Source organism: Nematolebias whitei, chromosome 21 (genome assembly GCF_014905685.2).
Source record: "Nematolebias whitei isolate Nwh7 chromosome 21, NemWhi1, whole genome shotgun sequence".
In the NCBI taxonomy this organism is placed as follows: Eukaryota; Metazoa; Chordata; class Actinopteri; order Cyprinodontiformes; family Rivulidae; genus Nematolebias; species Nematolebias whitei.
Window position 1 is genome coordinate 1,389,292 of NC_056518.1, and position 19,240 is coordinate 1,408,531.

Here is a 19,240-nt window from a genome sequence, read left to right on the forward strand (position 1 = left end):
TATATGTGTGTGTGTGTGTATATATATATGTATATGCATGTGTGTGTATATATATATATTTATATGCATATATATGTGTGTGTGTATATATATATATATGTATATGCATATTGTGTGTGTATCAGTCAGAGTCAGAGTCAGAGTTTCTTTATTGTCATTCGCACCTCATGTGGTACATGTGGTGGAGCGAAATTATGTACACAGGGTCCCAGTTACATCCAACAATAAAATGTATAAGAAAAACAGTAATAACATCTAAGATATGAACTAAGAAAAACATCAACTAAATATACACTAAGCACTCATAACATAAAACATTGAACATCACCACATTGAACATCATGTGTATATATATATATATATATATATATATATGTATATGCATATATGTGTGTGTGTATATATATATATATATATATATATATATGTATATGCATATATGTCTGTGTGTATATATATATATATATATATATACGTATTTGCATATATGTGTATATATGCGTATATGTGTATATATATATGTGTGTATATATGCGTATATGTGTATATATGCGTATATGTGTATATATGCGTATATGTGTATCTATATATATATATATGTGTATATACACAGGTCCTTCTCAAAAAATTAGCATATTGTGATAAAGGTCCTTATTTTCCATAATGTAATGATAAAAATGAAACTTTCATATATTTCAGATTCATTGCACACCAACTGAAATATTTCAGGTCTTTAATTGTTTTAATACTGATGATTATGGCATACAGCTCATGAAAACACAAAATGCCTGTCCCAAAAAATTAGCATATTTCATCCCACCAATGAAAGACAAGTGTTTTTAATACAAAAAACATCAACCTTCAAATAATCATGTTCAGTTATGCACTCAATACTTGGTTGGGAATCCTTTTGCATGAATGACTGCTTCAATGCGGCGTGGCATGGAGGCAATCAGCCTGTGGCACTGCTGAGGTGTTATGGAGGCCCAGGATGCTTCGATAGCGGCCTTAAGCTCATCCAGAGTGTTGGGTCTTGTTCTCTCAACTTTCTCTTCACAATATCCCACAGGTTCTCTATGGGGTTCAGGTCAGGAGAGTTGGCAGGCCAATTGAGCACAGTAATACCATGGTCAGTAAACCATTTACCAGTGGTTTTGGCACTGTGAGCAGGTGCCAGGTCGTGCTGAAAAATGAAATCTTCATCTCCATAAAGCTTTTCAGCAGATGGAAGCATGAAGTGCTCCAAAATCTCCTCATAGCTAGCTGCATTGACCCTGCGCTTGATAAAACACAGTGGACCAACACCAGCAGCTGACATGGCACCCCAGACCATCACTAACTGTGGGTGCTTCACACTGGACTTCTGGTATTTTGGCATTTCCTTCTCCCCAGTCTTCCTCCAGACTCTGGCACCTTGATTTCTGAATGACATGCAAAATTTGCTTTCATCCGAAAAAAGTACTTTGGACCACTGAGCAACAGTCCAGTGCTGCTTCTCTGTAGCCCAGGTCAGGCGCTTCTGACGCTGTTTCTGGTTCAAAAGTGGCTTGACCTGGGGAATGCAGCACCTGTAGCCCATTTCCTGCACACGCCTGTGCACGGTGGCTCTGGATGTTTCTACTCCAGACTCAGTCCACTGCTTCCGCAGGTCCCCCAAGGTCTGGAATGGGCCCTTCTCCACAATCCTCCTCAGGGTCCGGTCACCTCTTCTCGTTGTGCAGCGTTTTCTGCCACACTTTTCCCTTCCCACAGACTTCCCACTGAGGTGCCTTGATACAGCACTCTGGGAACAGACTATTGGTTCAGCAATTTCTTTCTGTGTCTTACCCTCTTGCTTGAGGGTGTCAATGATGTCCTTCTGGACAGCAGTCAGGTCGGCAGTCTTACCCATGATTGTGGTTTTGAGTAATGAACAAGACTGAGAGTTTTTAAAAGCCTCAGGAATCTTTTGCAGGTGTTTAGAGTTATGTCGTTGATTCAGATGGTTAGCTTAATAGCTTGTTTAGAGAAACTTTTCATGGTATGCTCATTTTTTGGGACAAGCATTTTGGGTTTTCATGAGCTGTATGCCATAATCATCAGTATTAAAACAATTAAAGACCTGAAATATTTCAGTTGGTGTGCAATGAATCGGAAATATATGAAAGTTTCATTTTTATCATTACATTATGGAAAATAATGACCTTTATCACAATATGCTAATTTTTTTAGAAGGACCTGTATATATGCATGTATGTATATCTGTATATATATGCATGTATGTATATGTGTATTTATACAATATACAATGTCATCTCCATAAGGTTGTTTTCTGTCTCCTCTGCTGTTTTATAAACAGCATGTGTCATCACACTGACTGATAATTTCTATAATTCTCATTTCAAACGGTTACAATCGTTGAGTCAGCCAATTACCAAAGCTGGGTTTTTTTTACTTTTTTTTTTTTCAAATGAATTGTGTTTTATGCTTATATTCTTCAGAATGTGGCCTTAGTTTATTAGTAATAGCTGAATGTACTATGTTTAAATGACTGTGCAGCTTTAATCATCTGGAAGAAAAAGACACATTATAAAATGGATTTAAACCTGTAGCTTATTAAATACTACAATATTGTAGAATCTCAATTTTCAGTTGATTGGTTTAGTTATAAACTCCTGAATATTCTTAATTTTAATACTAAAATCAAGATTTAACTTTAATTTTTTAAATAACGCGTGGGAGAAACTAAACTCAACATGTGCTCCCAAGCCCCAGTTTTTGTCTCTTCTGTTCATCTCAAGTCTTTTATCTTACTTTTCATTCATCCGTCTCTTTTGCTGTCTGTCCACAGTTGCTTCCTGTCCCTCCTGCTGGTGGCTGCCGTGGTTTGGAAGATCAAACAGAGCTGTTGGGCGTCGCGGCGACGAGAAGTAATATCAAAACTTATGCTTACAACACATGGTGATTTTTAGCTGGTACAACCACAAATACATTTGTTTTTGATATTGTTCAATTCTTCTTTTCAATGCATTATAAAAATATTGAACAGAAAATGTATTGAATATAATTTGAATTGTGCATACATACTTACAAAGAAATGCTTACAAACCAACCAACCAGTTTGATCTCAGCCAGTCAGCTGTACAACACATAAATGCCCACAAAGTCCGGTTCTTCCATTCCATCCTCCTCACAACCACCTCGGCTTAAAATGAAAACAAAACCTTGCAGTGCGCTTACATTTTTACATTAGTTATAATGTACAAATTACAACATTCAGCTATTTCTCTATATATCACACACACTCACAAACACATGCACTAGGGGTTGAATCGACTAATGACAAAATATATTTTGTTAGCAAAGAATAGAGTCTGTTGTTACAACAAATAAAAAAAGTGCTCTGACAATCGATAAAACTAAAAAAATGTTAAAGTAAAAGAGGAAGAGGGGCAGGTAACGCTCTTGCTTTGACTTTATTCTCTGTCGCATGCGTGCTGTGGGTGACAAGTGTCCAGAGCGTCACCAGCTGAGGAGGTGTCACAGCGACACGGTTCAATCACGGCTCCCCAAACAACAAGACAGACATAATTGTTCATAACTTTATAATTAGTGAGTCTGAGAGTTGTCATATTTTACTGAACGCACCCTGACACAATGAGAATGGTACAAAAAAACAAAAAACCTAATCCCTGCCACAAAATTTTCCCCGGGTCACATGCGCCCCCCCCGACATTGCTCCGGGCCCCCCCAGGGGGGTGCGCCCCACCATTTGAGAAGGACTGGTCTAATGCATCTCGCAAGTTTTTATATTTCACGTCGACTAGTCGCAGTCACCACCGCCCCCGTTGTTCCCAGCCCTATTCCACTCAATCCACGTGGTGGATTAAATAAAATAAAACTAAAAACAGCGGGTGGTAGAGCTGTCATTTCTAACATGGCTGCACCCGGCCCGAGCCCAAATAATGTGCTGGATGGGCAGGTGGGTTGGTGTCGGGCTTTTGATTGCGTCAGCGGACGCACACGGCTGACCGGGTGGTGGTGGAATCCACCTCCGCCCGCTCCACTGTTCTTAGCCTTGTTTTTTACGTGCCGCACATTTCTTTCACTTTTGCAGCTTAATAATAGTTTTGGTTTTCCTGTGACTTATTTGCAGTATGTCCAATGTTTTGTTCTTTTTTATTTGTAAATAATAATTGAAGTTTATTTGCTTTTTTTTGCGAATATGATACGGCGTCTAGAGTTCCTATGACATCATCGACTAGTCGACATTGACTTGACTTCTAACATGTTAAAGTTGACTTTAAAAAATATGTAGTCATTAATCCCCTAGTGTGCACCCACATGTATGTGTGTGTGTGTGTGTGTTTTACATCCATACCACACTGAAACATGTCCGATTTCGTCTGAGCTTGGAAGCTAAGCAGGGTCTGGCCTGGTTAGTACTTGGTTGGGAGACCACCTGGGCATACCAGGTGCTGTAAGCTTTAAGGTGGCTCAATTGGTAGAGCTGTCACATCTCCTCGAGAAGGTAGGTCGCTGGATCAAATCTCGGCCAGGAGCCTTTCTGGGTGGAGTTTGCATGTTCTCTCCGTGCATGCTTGAGTTTTCTCCGGGTTCTCCGGTTTCTTCACACAGACCAAAAACATGCATGTTAAATCCTAGGTGAGAGCGAGAGAGCAAATGTTTTTTTGTCTCGTTTGTCTCCATGTGTTTCCGTGATTGACTGGAGACCTGTCCAGGGTGTATGGGGAGAGGAGATTGTAGCAGCTCAGCTCAGACTCCAAACTACAAGCAATACAAATGTTGACAGCTGCCAGCACTAAAGTAGCGCTCTGCTGCTCTTCGCTTAAATATGTGGCGATATGTGTCTTAACGGTGTCTTGTGTTTTTAAAAGGTGCATTTGAATCTGATTATTTAAGTCCTAGTGCCTCATCACTAATGAACCCCACCACAGGTCACAACAAGCCGTTTCTGCCAGTTAGGCATCCATATTTATCTGTGACAACACAGGACAAAAGGCTTTTTTAAATATATTACTAGGCTGCATAACATCACAAATGTCAAGTTCAGTTTTACATGGACTCCATTTCCACATTTATTGCTTTTTTATTTTATGGAAACTGTTCTACTGCTCCTAACTGCATACAAAAGTACTTGGTCTTTTCAGATTCTTATCATACCCGCCTCATCTCCATGCAGTGCTGTAAAATGAATCATTATAATTGAAGAGATTAAAGACAACAAATTTGTGATGTGTGCTAAATGTGAGAAAACCTTTTTAGGAATTTTGCTGTGAAACTCTACAGTAGCTTAGAACACCTGTGATGGTGCATGCATGTGCAGTGTGTCAAGACAAATGATTAAAAAAAGTCAGTGACGTTTTTTTCATGCTGTCAGCTGTCTTTATTGCAACCGTTTGCTTCCCAAGACTGTTCTGATCTTTTCAGCACTGTCCCGCTTGGCTTTATGCTTACATTCATCTTTGATTTCTCCATGTTGCACCATACTTGCATCAGAGGTACAGCAGCCCACATTTGCATCAACTTATTTTCTTATTCAGCCCACTTAGAGCTCCTGTGCAGTGGAAAATGGGAGCTATTAGGGGTGTAACAGGACACAAAATGTGTCAACAGGTAAATTCAAAGTAAAATAAAAACGTAGTCTTAAACATCCAGTTGGAACTGTGAAGAGCTTTTTAAAAGCCAAGTTTAAACTAAAAGTTAAACAAAGACCAAAACTCACTTAAATGAACATGTCCAGATGACAAGATTTAACCCTTTTTGTGTTAATGACCAAAGCACTTATCGTATAATTTTATTAGGAAAAACATTTTAAAATGAGTGTTTGTTTTAAATATGTTGATCTAGACAATGCAAAGTAAATGGAATACAGAACTAGGTAACATCCCTGTGTTAAAAAGCTAAAACTGTAAAATGTGTAACGCTTATATCTAACTAGGTTGAGTCGGGTCCTCTGGATGGATTCTTCTTTGTTGAAACGTTTCATCTTTTATCCAAAAGACTTCTTCAGTCTTACTGAAGAAGTTAACCTTGACTTAACCTTGTTAGATTTATCTACCTGGATTATTGAGCATGCATCAGGACATATAAATGGACTGTACTTATATAGCGCCTTTCTATCTTATCAAGATACTCTAAGTGCTTTACACTACAATCTGTGCCTCATTTACCCATTCATACAGCACTCCACGATATCTATACAAAGACAATCAGTGCTTTTAGATCACATTCATACTCCGATGGGACACACATCAGAGGCAATGAGGGGTTCAGTGTCTTGCCCAGGGACACTTTGGCATGTGGATGCTGGTGGACACCCAACTCTCGTATTGGAGGACGACTGCTCTAACCACTCAGCCACAGCTGCCCATAACACTTATAGTTTCTCAGCTAGGCAAGAGCTAATGTGCTATTCATACATAGGTTGCACTTAACCCCTGGTGACATATTTATTACTGTTTTTAGAGGCCAAAGGGTGTATCAGTGCACAAAAATTGTTTGCTTTGGCTTTACACTACTGCTACCATGAATCTCTGGGAACCAAAATCTTTTCATCATTGCTGATATGAGAAAAAACAAACAGGACATCAATCCCCTGCATGTCAGAAACTGTATATTACTAAGGGAAAGTATAACTTAAGCAAAATTAATATAATTTACTTAACTAAAAAATACATTATTTGTTATTGTGCCATCAGAAGCACAACTGGGCTTCTGATCCACTCCTCGTGCTTACCTTCTAACTAGTTGAAGTTACTTGTGAGTCATCTGTCTTCTCATCCCCTTAAGCTCACACAATCAGAAACAGTATATAATGGATCTTGACTTCCTGCCACCTTATCATGGTGGAGGAGTTTGCGCGCCTGAATGATCCTAGGAGCTCTGTTGTCGGGGGCAATTATAATTGCCCCATGTAGGGTCTTCCAAGGTAGATTGGTCCTATGTGACAGGCCAGACAAAGAGTGATTCACAAGACTTATATGGACAGAAAAAAAACAAGAAACTCAGTGTCCCTTGCTCGGACATGGGTTACCGGGGCCCCACCCTGGAGCCAGGCCTTGGGGAGGGGCTTGTCGGCGAGCGCCTGGTGACCGGGTCTCTACCCATGTCTGGCTCAGCCTGAAGGAGCAGTATGGGTTTGCCTTCCTTTGGACCCATCACCTGCAGGAAGGGCCATAAAAGTCAGGTGCATGATGCCATGGGCAGTGGCCGAAGGCGGGACCTTGGCGCTCTGACCCTGGCTTACAAAAGCTGGCTCTTGGGACATGGAGCATGACCTCTGTGGTGGGGAAGGAGCCTAAGCTTATGTGTGAGGATGAGAGGTACCAACTAGATATAGTTGAGCTCATCTTGATGCACAGCATGGGCTCTGGAACCGATCTCCTTGAGATGGGCTGGACATTATTCCGCTCTAGAGTTGAGGCATAGAGCTGGAGTGAGTTTACTTGTAGCCCCCCAACTTGGTACCTGTGTGTTGGAGTTTTCTTCAGTAGATGAGAGGGTGGCTTCCCTTCGCCTTCGGGTGGGGGGACGGACTATGACTGTTGTTTGTGCCTATGCACCAAACATCAGTTCAGAGTGTCTGGCCTTCTTGGAGTCTGGCAGGGATGCTGGAAGGTGCACCAGCTGGGGACTCCTTTATTTTGCTGGGGGACTTCAGTGCCCACGTGGGTAATGACAGTGTGGCCTGGAGGGCCATGACTAGGAGGAACAGCCTCTCTGATCTGAACCCGAGCAGTGTTCTGTTGTTGAACTTCTGTGCTAGTCATAGTTTGTCCATCAAGAACACCATGTTTGAACATAATGGTGTCCATAAGTGTACTTAGCACCAGGATGCCCTAGGTCATAGATCGCTGATTAACTTCATAGCTGTGTCATCTGATTTGCAGCCGTTTGTTTTGGACACTCGTGTGAAGAGAGGAGCTGAACTGTCAACTGATCACCACCTGGTAGTGAGTTGGATCAGATGGCAGGGGAAAATACTGGATAGACCTGGCAGACCCAAATGTGTAGTGAGGGTTTGCTAGGAACGTCTGGCAGAAGAACCCGTCAGAGAGATCTTCAACTCATACTTCCGGGAGAGCTTTAACCGCATCCCTGCTGAGGTGGGGAACATTGGATCTGAGTGGGCCATGTTCTGCACCTTGCTTGTTGAGGTAGCTGCCTTGAGTTGTGGCCACAAGGATGTCTGTGCTTCTTGTGGTGGCCATCTACAAACTCGGTGGTGGACACCCCGGGTCAGTGAGGCTCTCAAGCTGAAGGAGTCCTATCGGGCCTTGTTGGCCAGTGGGACTCCAGAGGCAGCTGAGGAGTACCAGAGGACCAAGCGGTCCACAGCCTTGACTGTTGCTGAGGCAAAAGCTCGGATGTGGGAGGAGTTTGACAAGGCCTTGGATAGAGACTCTCAGTCAGCTCCGAGGAGATTTTGGCAAACCATCAGGTGGCTGAGGAGGGGAAAGCAGCATTTGGCTAACACCGTGTTCAATGAAGGTGGGGTGCTGTTGTCCTCAACTAGTGACGTCGTCAGGAGGTAGAAGTAATACTTCTCGGATCTTCTCAATCCCACCAGCACATCTTTCATGGAGGAAACTGAGTGGGGATTTTGGGATTGGTCCGTCCATAACCGTGGCTGAGGTTGCCGAGGTAGTTAAAAAGCTCCAAGGCAGCAGGGCTCTGGGAGTGGATGAGATTCACCCTGATTTCCTTAAGGCTCTGGATATTGTGGGGCTGTCTTGGTTGACGCACCTTTGCAATGTCGCGTAGACATCGGGGGCATTGCCACTGGATTGGCACACTGGGTTGGCGATTTCCCTCTTGAAAAAAAGGAATTGGAGGGTGTGTATCAATTATAGGGGGCATCACTCTCCTTAGCCTCCCTGGTAAGATCTATTCAGGTGTACTGGAGAAGTGAGTCTGATCGTTGGTCGAACCTTAGATCCAGGAGGAACAATGCGGGTTCCGTCCTGGCCATGGAACACTGGATCAACTCTTTACCCTCACTAGGATCCTCGAAGGGTCATGGGAGTTTGCCCATTCAGTCTACATGTGTTTTGTGGACTTGGAGAAGGCATTCAATCGTGTCGTCGTTGTATACTGTGGGGGGTGCTCTGTTAGTATGGGATGGGGGGCTCAGTGCTACGGGCTGTTCTGTCTCTATACAAGCGGTGCGAGATTATGGTTCGCATTGCCGGCAGTAAGTCAGACCCCTTCAGGGTGGGAGTTGGACTTCGCCAGGGCTGCCCGTTGTCACAGATTCTGTTCATAACTTTTATGGACAGAATTTCTCATTGCAGCCATGGGGCAGAGGGTTTTCGGTTCAGTGGCCTCAGGATTCCATCTCTGTTCTTTGCAGATGATGTGGTCGTGTTAGCATCATCATGCTGTGATCTTCATCTCTCACTGGAGTGGTTCGCAGCCAAGTGTGAAGCAGTTGGAATATGATTCAGCACCTCCAAATCTGAGGCCATTGTCCTCAACCGGAGAAAGGTGGATTGCTTTCTTCTGGCCGAAGGTGAGTTTCTGCCTCAAGTGGAGATGTTCAAGTATCTCGGGGTTTTGTTCACAAGTGATGGAAGAATGGAATGTGAGATTGATTGGTGCAGCGTCTGCAGTATTGCGAACTCTGTACCGGTCAAGGCCGGATTAACCATATGGGCAACTGGGTAAGTGCCCAGGGACTCACAATCTCTAAGGGGCCCACAATCTCTAAGGGGCCCAGGGCAGTGAGAGCACAAGCACAATCTGGTGATCTACAGCTTTACTTGGAGCCCTGCGCTTCACTGAGAGACCGATGCATTTGGGCAGCCACGCCTCTTCCCAGCACGGCTGCTGCAGCTCTCGTGTTTTTTTTTTTGTTCAATCGGATCCTTGACGTCGCAGCCTGTCAATCAATCCAGAAGGCGTGTCAGCAACTGACCAATCGACAACCTCAATTTGTTGCGAAGGTAAACGCCCCTTACCTGCTGACAAGCCCGTCAGTTTTTTTTTAGAAACTTCTTGTTTTAATTAAAACAATAAGTTTGTGAGATGATTCTAGCAGTTTTGCAGTTTTTTAATCTACTTAATGAAGAATAGTATGACTTAAAATTGTTCATAAAACAGGAAGGAGGGCTTATTATCTCTCCTCTTTGAATGTGTTACTTTGCTATAATTACAACTATATTTATGGCATCTGAGAAAGCTGAGCTTTAGTTATCCACATAAAGTAAAATGGCATCAGCACCAAAAGAAGGAATGTTAAGTTTGAGATTTATCCAGTTTCTGGTCTGACCAAAGACTTTGTATTGACATAAAAAAAAATGCTTGAGGGATTCATCTTCTGATTTACAAAACACACACAAATCAACATTAAATGTAAATCTTTTTCAAGAAACGTGGCTACAGGATATATCTTGTTTATTATTTTTTTATGATTCTCCTTCACTTTAGGAGATTTAGGCCATTTGACAAATTTAGAATGAGCATAAGTCATACTGGTTTTATAATTTATATCGAAGACCCCAATGATGAGTAAAATAAATGGACTTGATGTTCCCTCGCCCGGACGTGGATAACCGGGGCCCCACTCTGGAGCCAGGCCTGGAGGTGGGGCACACGGGCGAGCGCCTGGTGGCCGGGCTTTTACCCATGGAGCTTGGCCGGGCACAGCCCGAAGAATAGATGTGGGTCCCCCTTTCCATGGGCTCACCAACTGTGGGAGGGGCCAAAGGGGTCGGGTGCAATGTGGGATGGGTGGTGGCCGAGGGCGGGGACCCTGCCGGTCTGATCCTCGGCTACAGAAGCTATCTATTGGGAGGTGAAATGTCACCTCACTGGTGGGGAAGGAGCCTGAGCTGGTGTGTGAGGCTGAGAGGTTCCGGCTAGAAATAGTCGGACTCACCTCTACGCATGGCTCTGGCTCTGGAACCAGTTTCCTTGAGAGGGGCTGGACACTCTTCCACTCTGGAGTTGCCCCTGGTGAGAGGCGCTGGCCAGGAGTGGGCATACTTATTGCCGCCCATCTTGGTGCCTGTGTGTTGGGGTTTACCCCGGTGAATGAGAGGGTGGCCTCCCTCTGCCTACGTGTGGGGGGACGGGCTCTGACTGTCGTTTGTGCTTATGCACCAAACGGCAGTTCAGATTATCCACCCTTTTTTGTGTACTTGAAGGGGGTACTGGAAAGTGCACATCCTGGGGACTCCCTTGTTCTGCTGGGGGACTTCAATGCTCACGTGGGCAATGACAGTGAGACCTGGAGGGGGGTGGTTGGGAAGAAAAGCCCCCTGACCTGAACCCGAGTGGTGTTCTGTTGTTGGACTTCTGTGCTCGTCATGGATTGTCAATAATGAACACCTTGTTCAAGCATAAGGGTGTCCATATGCGCTCTTGGCCCCAGGACACCCTAGGTCGCAGTTCAATGATCGACTTTGTCGTAGTCTCATCTGATCTGCGGTCACATGTCTTGGACACTCGGGTAAAGAGAGGGGTGGAGCTGTCCACTGATCACTACCTGGTGGTGAGTTGGCTCCGATGGTGGGGGAGGATGCCGGTCAGACCTGGCAGACCCAAACGTGTTGTGAGGGTTTGCTGGGAACATCGGGCAGAGTCACCTGTGAGACGGGGTTTTAACTCCCACCTCCAGGAGAACTTCGAACATGTTCCAGGGGAGGTGGGGGACATCAAGTCCGAGTGGGCCATGTTCCGTGCCTCTATTGTCGAGACGGCTTACCAGAGCTGCTGCCGCAAGGTTGTCGGTGCCTGTCTCAGCGGCAACCCTCGAACCCGGTGGTGGACACCGTCATTGAGGGATGCTGTCAGGCTGAAGAAGTCCTATCAGCCCTTTTTGGCCTGTGGGACCCCAGAAGCAGCTGATGGGTACCGGCAGTCCAAGCGACATGCGGCTCGGATGGTCGATGAGGCAAAAACTCGGGCATGGGAGTAGTTTGGAGAGGCCATGGAGAATGACTTCTGCACGGCTTCGAGACAATTCTGGTCCACCATCCAGCGTCTCCGGGGGTGGGGGAGGAGAGGCGTACACCACCAACACCGTTTATAGTGGGAGTGGTGCGCTGTTGACCTCAACTTGGGATGTCGTGGGTCGGTGGGCAGAATACTTTGAAGACCTCCTCAATCCCACTGGCACATCTTCCACTGAGGAAGCGGAGCCTGGGGAGTCTGGGTCGGGCCCTCCAATCTCTGGTGCTGAGGTCACCGAGGTGGTTAAAAAGCTCCTCAATGGCAGGGCCCCGGGGGTGGATGAGATTCGCCTGGAGTTCCTTAAGGCTCTGGATGTTGTAGGGTTGTGTTGGCTTACGCGACTCTGCAATATTGCGTGGACATCGGGAGAAGTTCCCCTGGATTGGCAGACCGGGGTGTGGTCCCCCTGTTCAAAAAGGGGGATCGTAGAGTGTGTTCCATCTACAGGGGGATCACGCTCTTAAGCCTCCCTGGTAAGGTCTATTCAGGGGTTCTGGAGAGGAGGGTCACGTAGAACAACACTGTTTTTTTAAAGAGACATGTTCTGACATGATTTATATGTTCTTTTGAATCTTATGTTTGTAAAGTTAAATTTTCTTTTTTTTTAAACTTGCAAAAATACTGTTAGGCAGAAAACAACAGTCGGCCGGAGGCACTACAGCATTGAATTAAGGGCAATGTAGGCCATATGAGTGGTAATTACAATACAGCTGGGGGATGAATGAAAGAAAACCATAAAATGGCGGCGTCTGTCCAAAAATTTTTTGTCAACTTTTTCACATCCACATGAGTTCTGTACAGTGATATTACTGTACAGTGCACAATCGTGTGTAAAAAAAATATATATATACAGTATATGCACAATATTTTGGACTGCTGTACAACAAAAACCGTGATAGAGCGAATCCGCGAAAAACGAATTGTGAAGTAGCGAGAGACTACTGTACTGGTTCTGTGCACCAGTGAGCTCTTGAATATTTAAGGGTCTTCAGACGAGTTGAATCCATTCTGATACACCGCTTCAATGATCTCAGACTAGCTCTAAATTTAACTATTCAGCATGGCAGAAGAGTTTAAAAATAAAGCCACCACAGCTCTACTCACGTTTTCACATGTACACAGCATATTTGAGCTTAATCTTATTGAGTCACGAGTAGTCATATCAAAGAGACCAGCTTTACAGAAAAGGCTCACCATGTTAGATGAGCAGTGATCAAACCCTCAGGGTGAGAGCTGATCAAGGACTTGAAAATGTCCATATTGCCGCAATGATGTGAGAGGCACAGCTTGCAGAAGAGTTATTAGTGGAAAAAGCATGCAAAACCAGAGAATTGAGCACCTGTGAGGGGATGTTTGGACAGTACACCTTCCTCCCAAGGCTGATTTGGCCAAGTTTTTTGCTGGCTGGAATGACCATCCCATCAGGACAGAATGTATCCTTTCCCCAAACCAGTTGTGGGGACCTGGGATGCTGCAACACCCCATCAGAGAGCCAGAGATGTCAAAGGAAAATGTGGCAGGATTCCAAATTGAGGACGTTGATTGGTAGATGTCAGGACTATCCCATCATGCCAACACAGATGTTATTGTGCCAGAAATGGAATGCCAACGATATTGAATCCCTGCGCCACACCATTAATTCCCTCGTGCCTTCATCCAGTTTTGGAAGAGACAAACTCTCACACACTCTGCACCTATATCACCATTAAAGACAGTCATCACTTGAGTCATGGGTCACATGCGGCTGTTTGGTTCCTCTGCAGTGGCTCGTTCAAGCTTTGACCAAAACTAACACAAAACTGAATTTTATTGTTTGTTATACAAACAAAAAAATAAAGTTGGTTTTAGCAGTTTTCTCTTTTCAGTTTTTTGGTCATTTCTTTTGCAAATATGCCATTAGTAATATACTCACTTTAACTTCATTCTTTGTAATGTAGCGGTTTTTCTTTAATTTTTATATCATTCTTCTATTTACTTTTCATTTCACATGATTGTCTATTGTTATGAGTTCCTCATCTGTGCTCTTTGTTTAAAATAGATCTCTCTTGAAAATGAGTCCTTGAGGCTCGGTGAGACTAACCTTTATAAATAACGGTTGAATGAATGTGCATTTATATTTAGAGTCCAAATACATTTAGGATCATATTTTAGTTTCCTTTAAGTGAGGTTACAAACTAGAAAGACCAAGAGCAGAAGTACCCATAACTGTTGGGCTTTAGAACGCACCTGTCTCTAAGCTGCACTTATTAAATATAAGATAAATCATAATTTTGTACAAAAATAAGATGCTCCGGGTATTTAGCCGCGGGCATCTGCCGTTCATCATCAAGAACTTGCCCTCAGTCTGCATGCAGATTTCTTGTTGTAGTACAAAAACCAGCCAGCAGATGGCGTTTCACAGAATATAGCTTGTTCTATTTCGTATAGGCTTCGCCCTTTAAGGCTGTCGCTTAGTGGGTTTATCCCGATATGCAAAGCATCGCACTGAAAAATTTAGTCCATGCCCACCTGCTGTGTGGGCCCCACCCGGTCCGTATAAATTACGTTAAGAGCGGGAAATCGGCTCCCATTTTTCCTTCAGCAAGCTAATAGCACTGTCAGAAGAACGAAGAAGGAAAGTTGTGTAGATGACCAACCTTTGTTAAGAATGCTTGGCCCGGCAGTCTACCTCCAGTCGTCCGATGAGTTCTCCTCCCCGAGGAGAAGCTGACGAGCAGTCTTGTTTCAAGGTAAGCGCCGAGGAATATTTCTCAGTGACAGGTCGCTACACGCTGGACAACGCCATCTTGTAATTTTCCTCTTATCGCCGACCCTCGGAGCGAATCGGATGGTTCCTCCGTGACAGGCGGCGCTCAGCTGCAGCCCCCCGCTGCTCATTCCCTCCTAGAGAGCGTAGTGTCGGTGGAGGGGGGCTGAGTGAATGCTCACCCCATCCCACCTCGTTTCGCATCGGCGATCACACCGCTCCCGGCCGACGGCGCCCTCTGGGGTTGCCCGGCGTAACCCAGGAGGCGGCTGACATGAAGGGACCTTTTTTACGTCCCACGCCTTTTCCCGCCAGTTCGGATGATCCGGCGGGAAGGTTGTTTTTACTAGGTTCCATTCCGGCTCACCGTCTTGATCCATCTGGCCTCGTTTTCCTAACAGGACGTCCTACGGGCGAGGCCACAGACGATTTTTCCTGGTAGATTGGGGGGGCCGGTCTCCACAGTCCGCACCCATCTCCAAAGCAGGGGTTCACCGAGCGGAAAGTCCCTCAGTGCCCCCTGGAGCCAAGCCTGACGGAGGCTTCATTGGAGCAAGATGACGAGGTGGACCAGCGTCCCGTGCCTCCGGTTAGCGTAACTGAGACGGTGACACCGCTCTCCAACTGAGCTCACCAGTATGTGTTCCTCACGGCCGCAGCGAACAACACGTTACGCTGTTGGCGTACACTTTCAGAGGCGGGAAGAGACGGTGGGCCCCTCTGACCTTCGGCTTGCTCCGCTCTCGTAGCGGCTGCTCGCTAACGACGCTATCGGCCCCTGCAGTACGCTCCGTCTACAGGGCAGCTGACGTCATCCCCAACCGGTGCGCCTCTTTTGCTGTCTGCCGCCCCGCATCGCAGCCGGAGACGAGGTCCCAGAGGCTCTCCTGGCTCGTCACTCCACCTTCCTCTCAGGAGAGCTGCAGGAGCTTGTTGGAGGTCCTCTTTTCATCAGCGAGAGATCATTTCAAGATGCTCCACGGCTGCACAACGCCTCCCCAGCTCTGCTACGCCAGCCCCTCCTGTCAGACGTCCCCGGCATCCGGAAGTTCTTTTTTTTTTTTTCCCGGACTTCGCCAACAGGGGGCCCTCTAGGACAACAAACAGAGCTCAAGGGAGGATAACCAGGTGTCGGTTTGCTGGAGATGTGTTGATGACACGATGTGAAATAAACATCATTTTATGATGAAGTGTCTTTTAGCCAGGCTGTCAGCATGGATTATCTGACAAGCGGCCCCATCACACACACTCATCACGAATGAGCCTTTTAAGGTTGTTTTCATTCACTGTCAGCGGTGCCAACACGCGCTCCCGCGGCATGAAAGCGCGCACGCAGCTCTCAGCGCCCGCCGTTCACGTCAACGTTAACGTGAGACCACGGTACGAGCCCAGTAACGTATCTCGCTCTCGGCAGGAGCAACATGCGTTTTTAATCGCAGTGGTGTCAAACGCGCGCTCCCGCGGCGTCAGCAGTTTCACAAGCCTCACAGCGGCTCCGCTCCTTCATCCTCGTAGAAGGTTTTCTGAATTAATACTGCAGCTCATGGAATCACTCAAAGTTCACGTGATTCGCAGCCAAGAATGAACGTGGTTCTGCAGACCAAGCCCAGTGGTAATCTCGCCCCACCGATGCCGCGCACTGCTTCCTGACCGCACCAGTGTCAACGCGCGCTCCCGCGGCAATCCTGGCTTAAGGCATCGCATGAATGAGGGCGCGCACACACGACTCTTCAGGGCACGTCGGCTCATACCTGCACCCGCTCCCCGAACGTTTACACGGATCAGCTGCACACAACGTGAGCACAGCACATGAGCTGCGTCCCGCAGCATCAGCAAACACACAACGATTTGCATGCTCGGGGGTGCGCGTTTTCTTTCTCATTCAACGCGCACCAGCTCACATCAGCATGCATGTGAGTTTCACAGCATAAATGCATGCCCGCTTTATAACTTATAAACGAGTGCCAATGAGCGCGCGCTCCAGACGGATGGGCGAACCGTTTTTCATCCGGGGATTCACGCTACAGTACAGCTCAAACCCCGGTGTGGAGGAACTCTGTGACGTTTTCTGTCATTTCTGAACATATCTCGTCCCCTCTCGCAGAAGTTCAGGAAATTCTGTTTCAAATGTAATTTCTAGAGTCTCAGAAGGAGAGGAAAACGCAAGGTCCCTCTCTCATCACTTCCTGGTCCCAACGAACTGGAAAGATGAGATTTATTCTAGATTTGTCAATTTTTGAACTGTGAGAAACAACACTCCATTAATGTGCCCGAGCCGCTCTGCAGCCGCCGCACAGAGCAGGGGGGAGGATGCTGTTTATCTGGACACCTGCTGCTGCTGAGCAGTTTGTACAGACAGGCGGCAGCAGTGCAACTCACGTGAACCAGTTGAGTGATATCAGCTGTTTTCCGTCAACAGACCTACGTCACACATGTCAGATTTCACAGAGGCACACACATTTAACAAGCTGTGGGGGCGCTGTGGTTCTCCACACAGCAGCTCAATTAAATGTTTTTGGAGTGTCGCACAGGTTCTTTGAATGTGACTCAACACTGACCTTGAACTGCAGAATCATCTGGGTTTTTGATTCACACAGACAGCAAGTGACTGTTGCATACATACTGGCAGGAGATGTATGCGCTCAACCCATGTGCCACTTTGTGAGACAGATGCTGTGTGGGGCACACCCAATCTGCTTTCCATTGAAGTAGGGTACATCTCATGTATTCCGAACAAGGAGCGGATGTGATGTCCAAAGATAGTCCTTTGTGGCACGGGGACCTGGGACCTTCCACCCAGAGCTATGGCTCAGACACGGCAGAAATCCTGCCAGCGCCTGTGGACGTGTAGCAACACGAGAGAATGCTCAATGTCAACTATAATTATCGTGGCGCCACGGGACGATCCACCGCTGGGGTGGACGTGCCTGCTCACAGCCTGTGGTCGTAATGCTTTTTTACCTTTCTCTCTCCCTCTGGTATCACGGTTTTCTAAACCGAGCTTAGGAGGAGGGACTGGCAGCTCCTCTGCCCCAAGTGCGTGAACGCATCATGGTTCCCAGGCCTACGACACTTGTTATCAGGGCGCTCGTGGAACCTGCCGTGGAGGGAGGACGCTCTCCTCCAGGCGGGAGGAAGGATCAGGAGTTTATCAGAATAGGCCAGCACCTGTGGTCTGGCCGCTATGCGGATCTTTTTTAGAGGATAGATCTCTCTCAAGATGTAGTGCGTACGATTCAGGATTCACCTGCTGCAACCACCACAGCGCTGTTCACATCAAGTGGTCAGTTTTTTCAGCACTGCGGTACAGAGAAAGGCGTAGAGGCCACTTCATGTCCACTGTACGACATGCTGTCCTTTTCTGCAGCAGTCGATGGACAGCAATCTGGTGTCAGCATGATTATCGTATGCTGCAGCCATGTTTTCTTCTTGTCTCAAAGTTGTTGGAGACAGAACAACCTTTATTCATCATCTGATGGAGCATTTTGACAGATTGAAATAGCAGCTGTGGGCCTGTTTGTGACACGAGAAAACGCTCAGTGTCAATTATGGTTTTCTCTGAGCCCACGAGACGAACCACCGCTGGGGGTGGATGCGTTTGCCCACAGCCCATGGCCCAAAATGTTTCTGTACGCGTTTTTCTTCACCTCCTCTGATTTTACGGTTCTTGAACCGAGTTCAGGAGGAGGGATTGACAGCTCTCCTGGTGGCCCCCGAACACGTGAGTGCACCATGGTTCCCAGTCCTGCAACGCCTGCTGTCGGGGCGCCTGTGGAAACTGCCGTGGAGGGAGGACGCTCTCCTCCAGGCAGGAGGAGCGACCAGGAGTTACCCAGAAATAGGCCAGCACCTTTGGGTCTGGCCGCTGAACGGATCCGCTTAGAGAGGATGGGTCACCCACAGGATGTAGTGCGCACAATTCTGTTTTCACGTGCTGCATCTACCACAGCGCTGTACACATCAAAGCGGACAGCTTTTCAGCGCTGGTGTACAGAGAAGGGTGTAAAGGCCACCTCATGTCCATTAGGTGGCATGTTGTCCTTTCTGCAGCAGCTGATGGACAGAAATTTGGCGTCCACCACGATTTAAACGTACGCTGCAGCCATCTCTTCCTGCCACGAAAGGTTTTGGAGACAGAACAGGTTTTAATCATCCGCTGATGAAGCGTTTTCTAAAAGGTGTACAGAGACGCAGGCCTGTTTCACACCCACTTGTTCCACAATGGGATTTAATACTGGTCCTACAGGTCCTGATCAAAGCTCCATTTGAGTCTTTGGATCAGGTTCCACTTAAATTCTTGTCTCTTTAAACAGCCCTGCTGCTGGCTTTAACATCCGCTAAGAGAGTGAGTGTTTTATCTGCCCTCTCTGTCGCTCCGTCATTTCTCAGAATTCAGGCTGACGGCAGCTCAGCTGATTTAAGACCAAACCCAGCTTTTATGCCTAAAACATCACTTTTATGCCTAAAACATCACAAGCTCTTTTAAATCAAGAGTGATATCGTTGGAGGGGTCCCCCCCCCCCCCCCCCCCCCCCC

At 46.4% G+C, this 19,240-nt stretch overlaps 1 protein-coding gene and 1 pseudogene across 1 annotated transcript in view; both read left to right on the forward strand.

The window, feature by feature from the left end:
• The window catches only part of atrn (attractin), a 280,476-nt gene that overhangs the window by 190,576 nt on the left and 70,660 nt on the right, over positions 1 to 19,240 (forward strand). Inside the window, exons 28-30 of the mRNA XM_037695258.1 lie at positions 2,831 to 2,909; positions 11,847 to 11,856; positions 17,060 to 17,072. Coding sequence (XP_037551186.1) covers positions 2,831 to 2,909; positions 11,847 to 11,856; positions 17,060 to 17,072 — 102 coding nt within the window. The remainder of the gene's footprint in view (positions 1 to 2,830; positions 2,910 to 11,846; positions 11,857 to 17,059; positions 17,073 to 19,240) is intronic.
• Positions 4,347 to 4,466, forward strand: LOC119427929 (annotated as a pseudogene).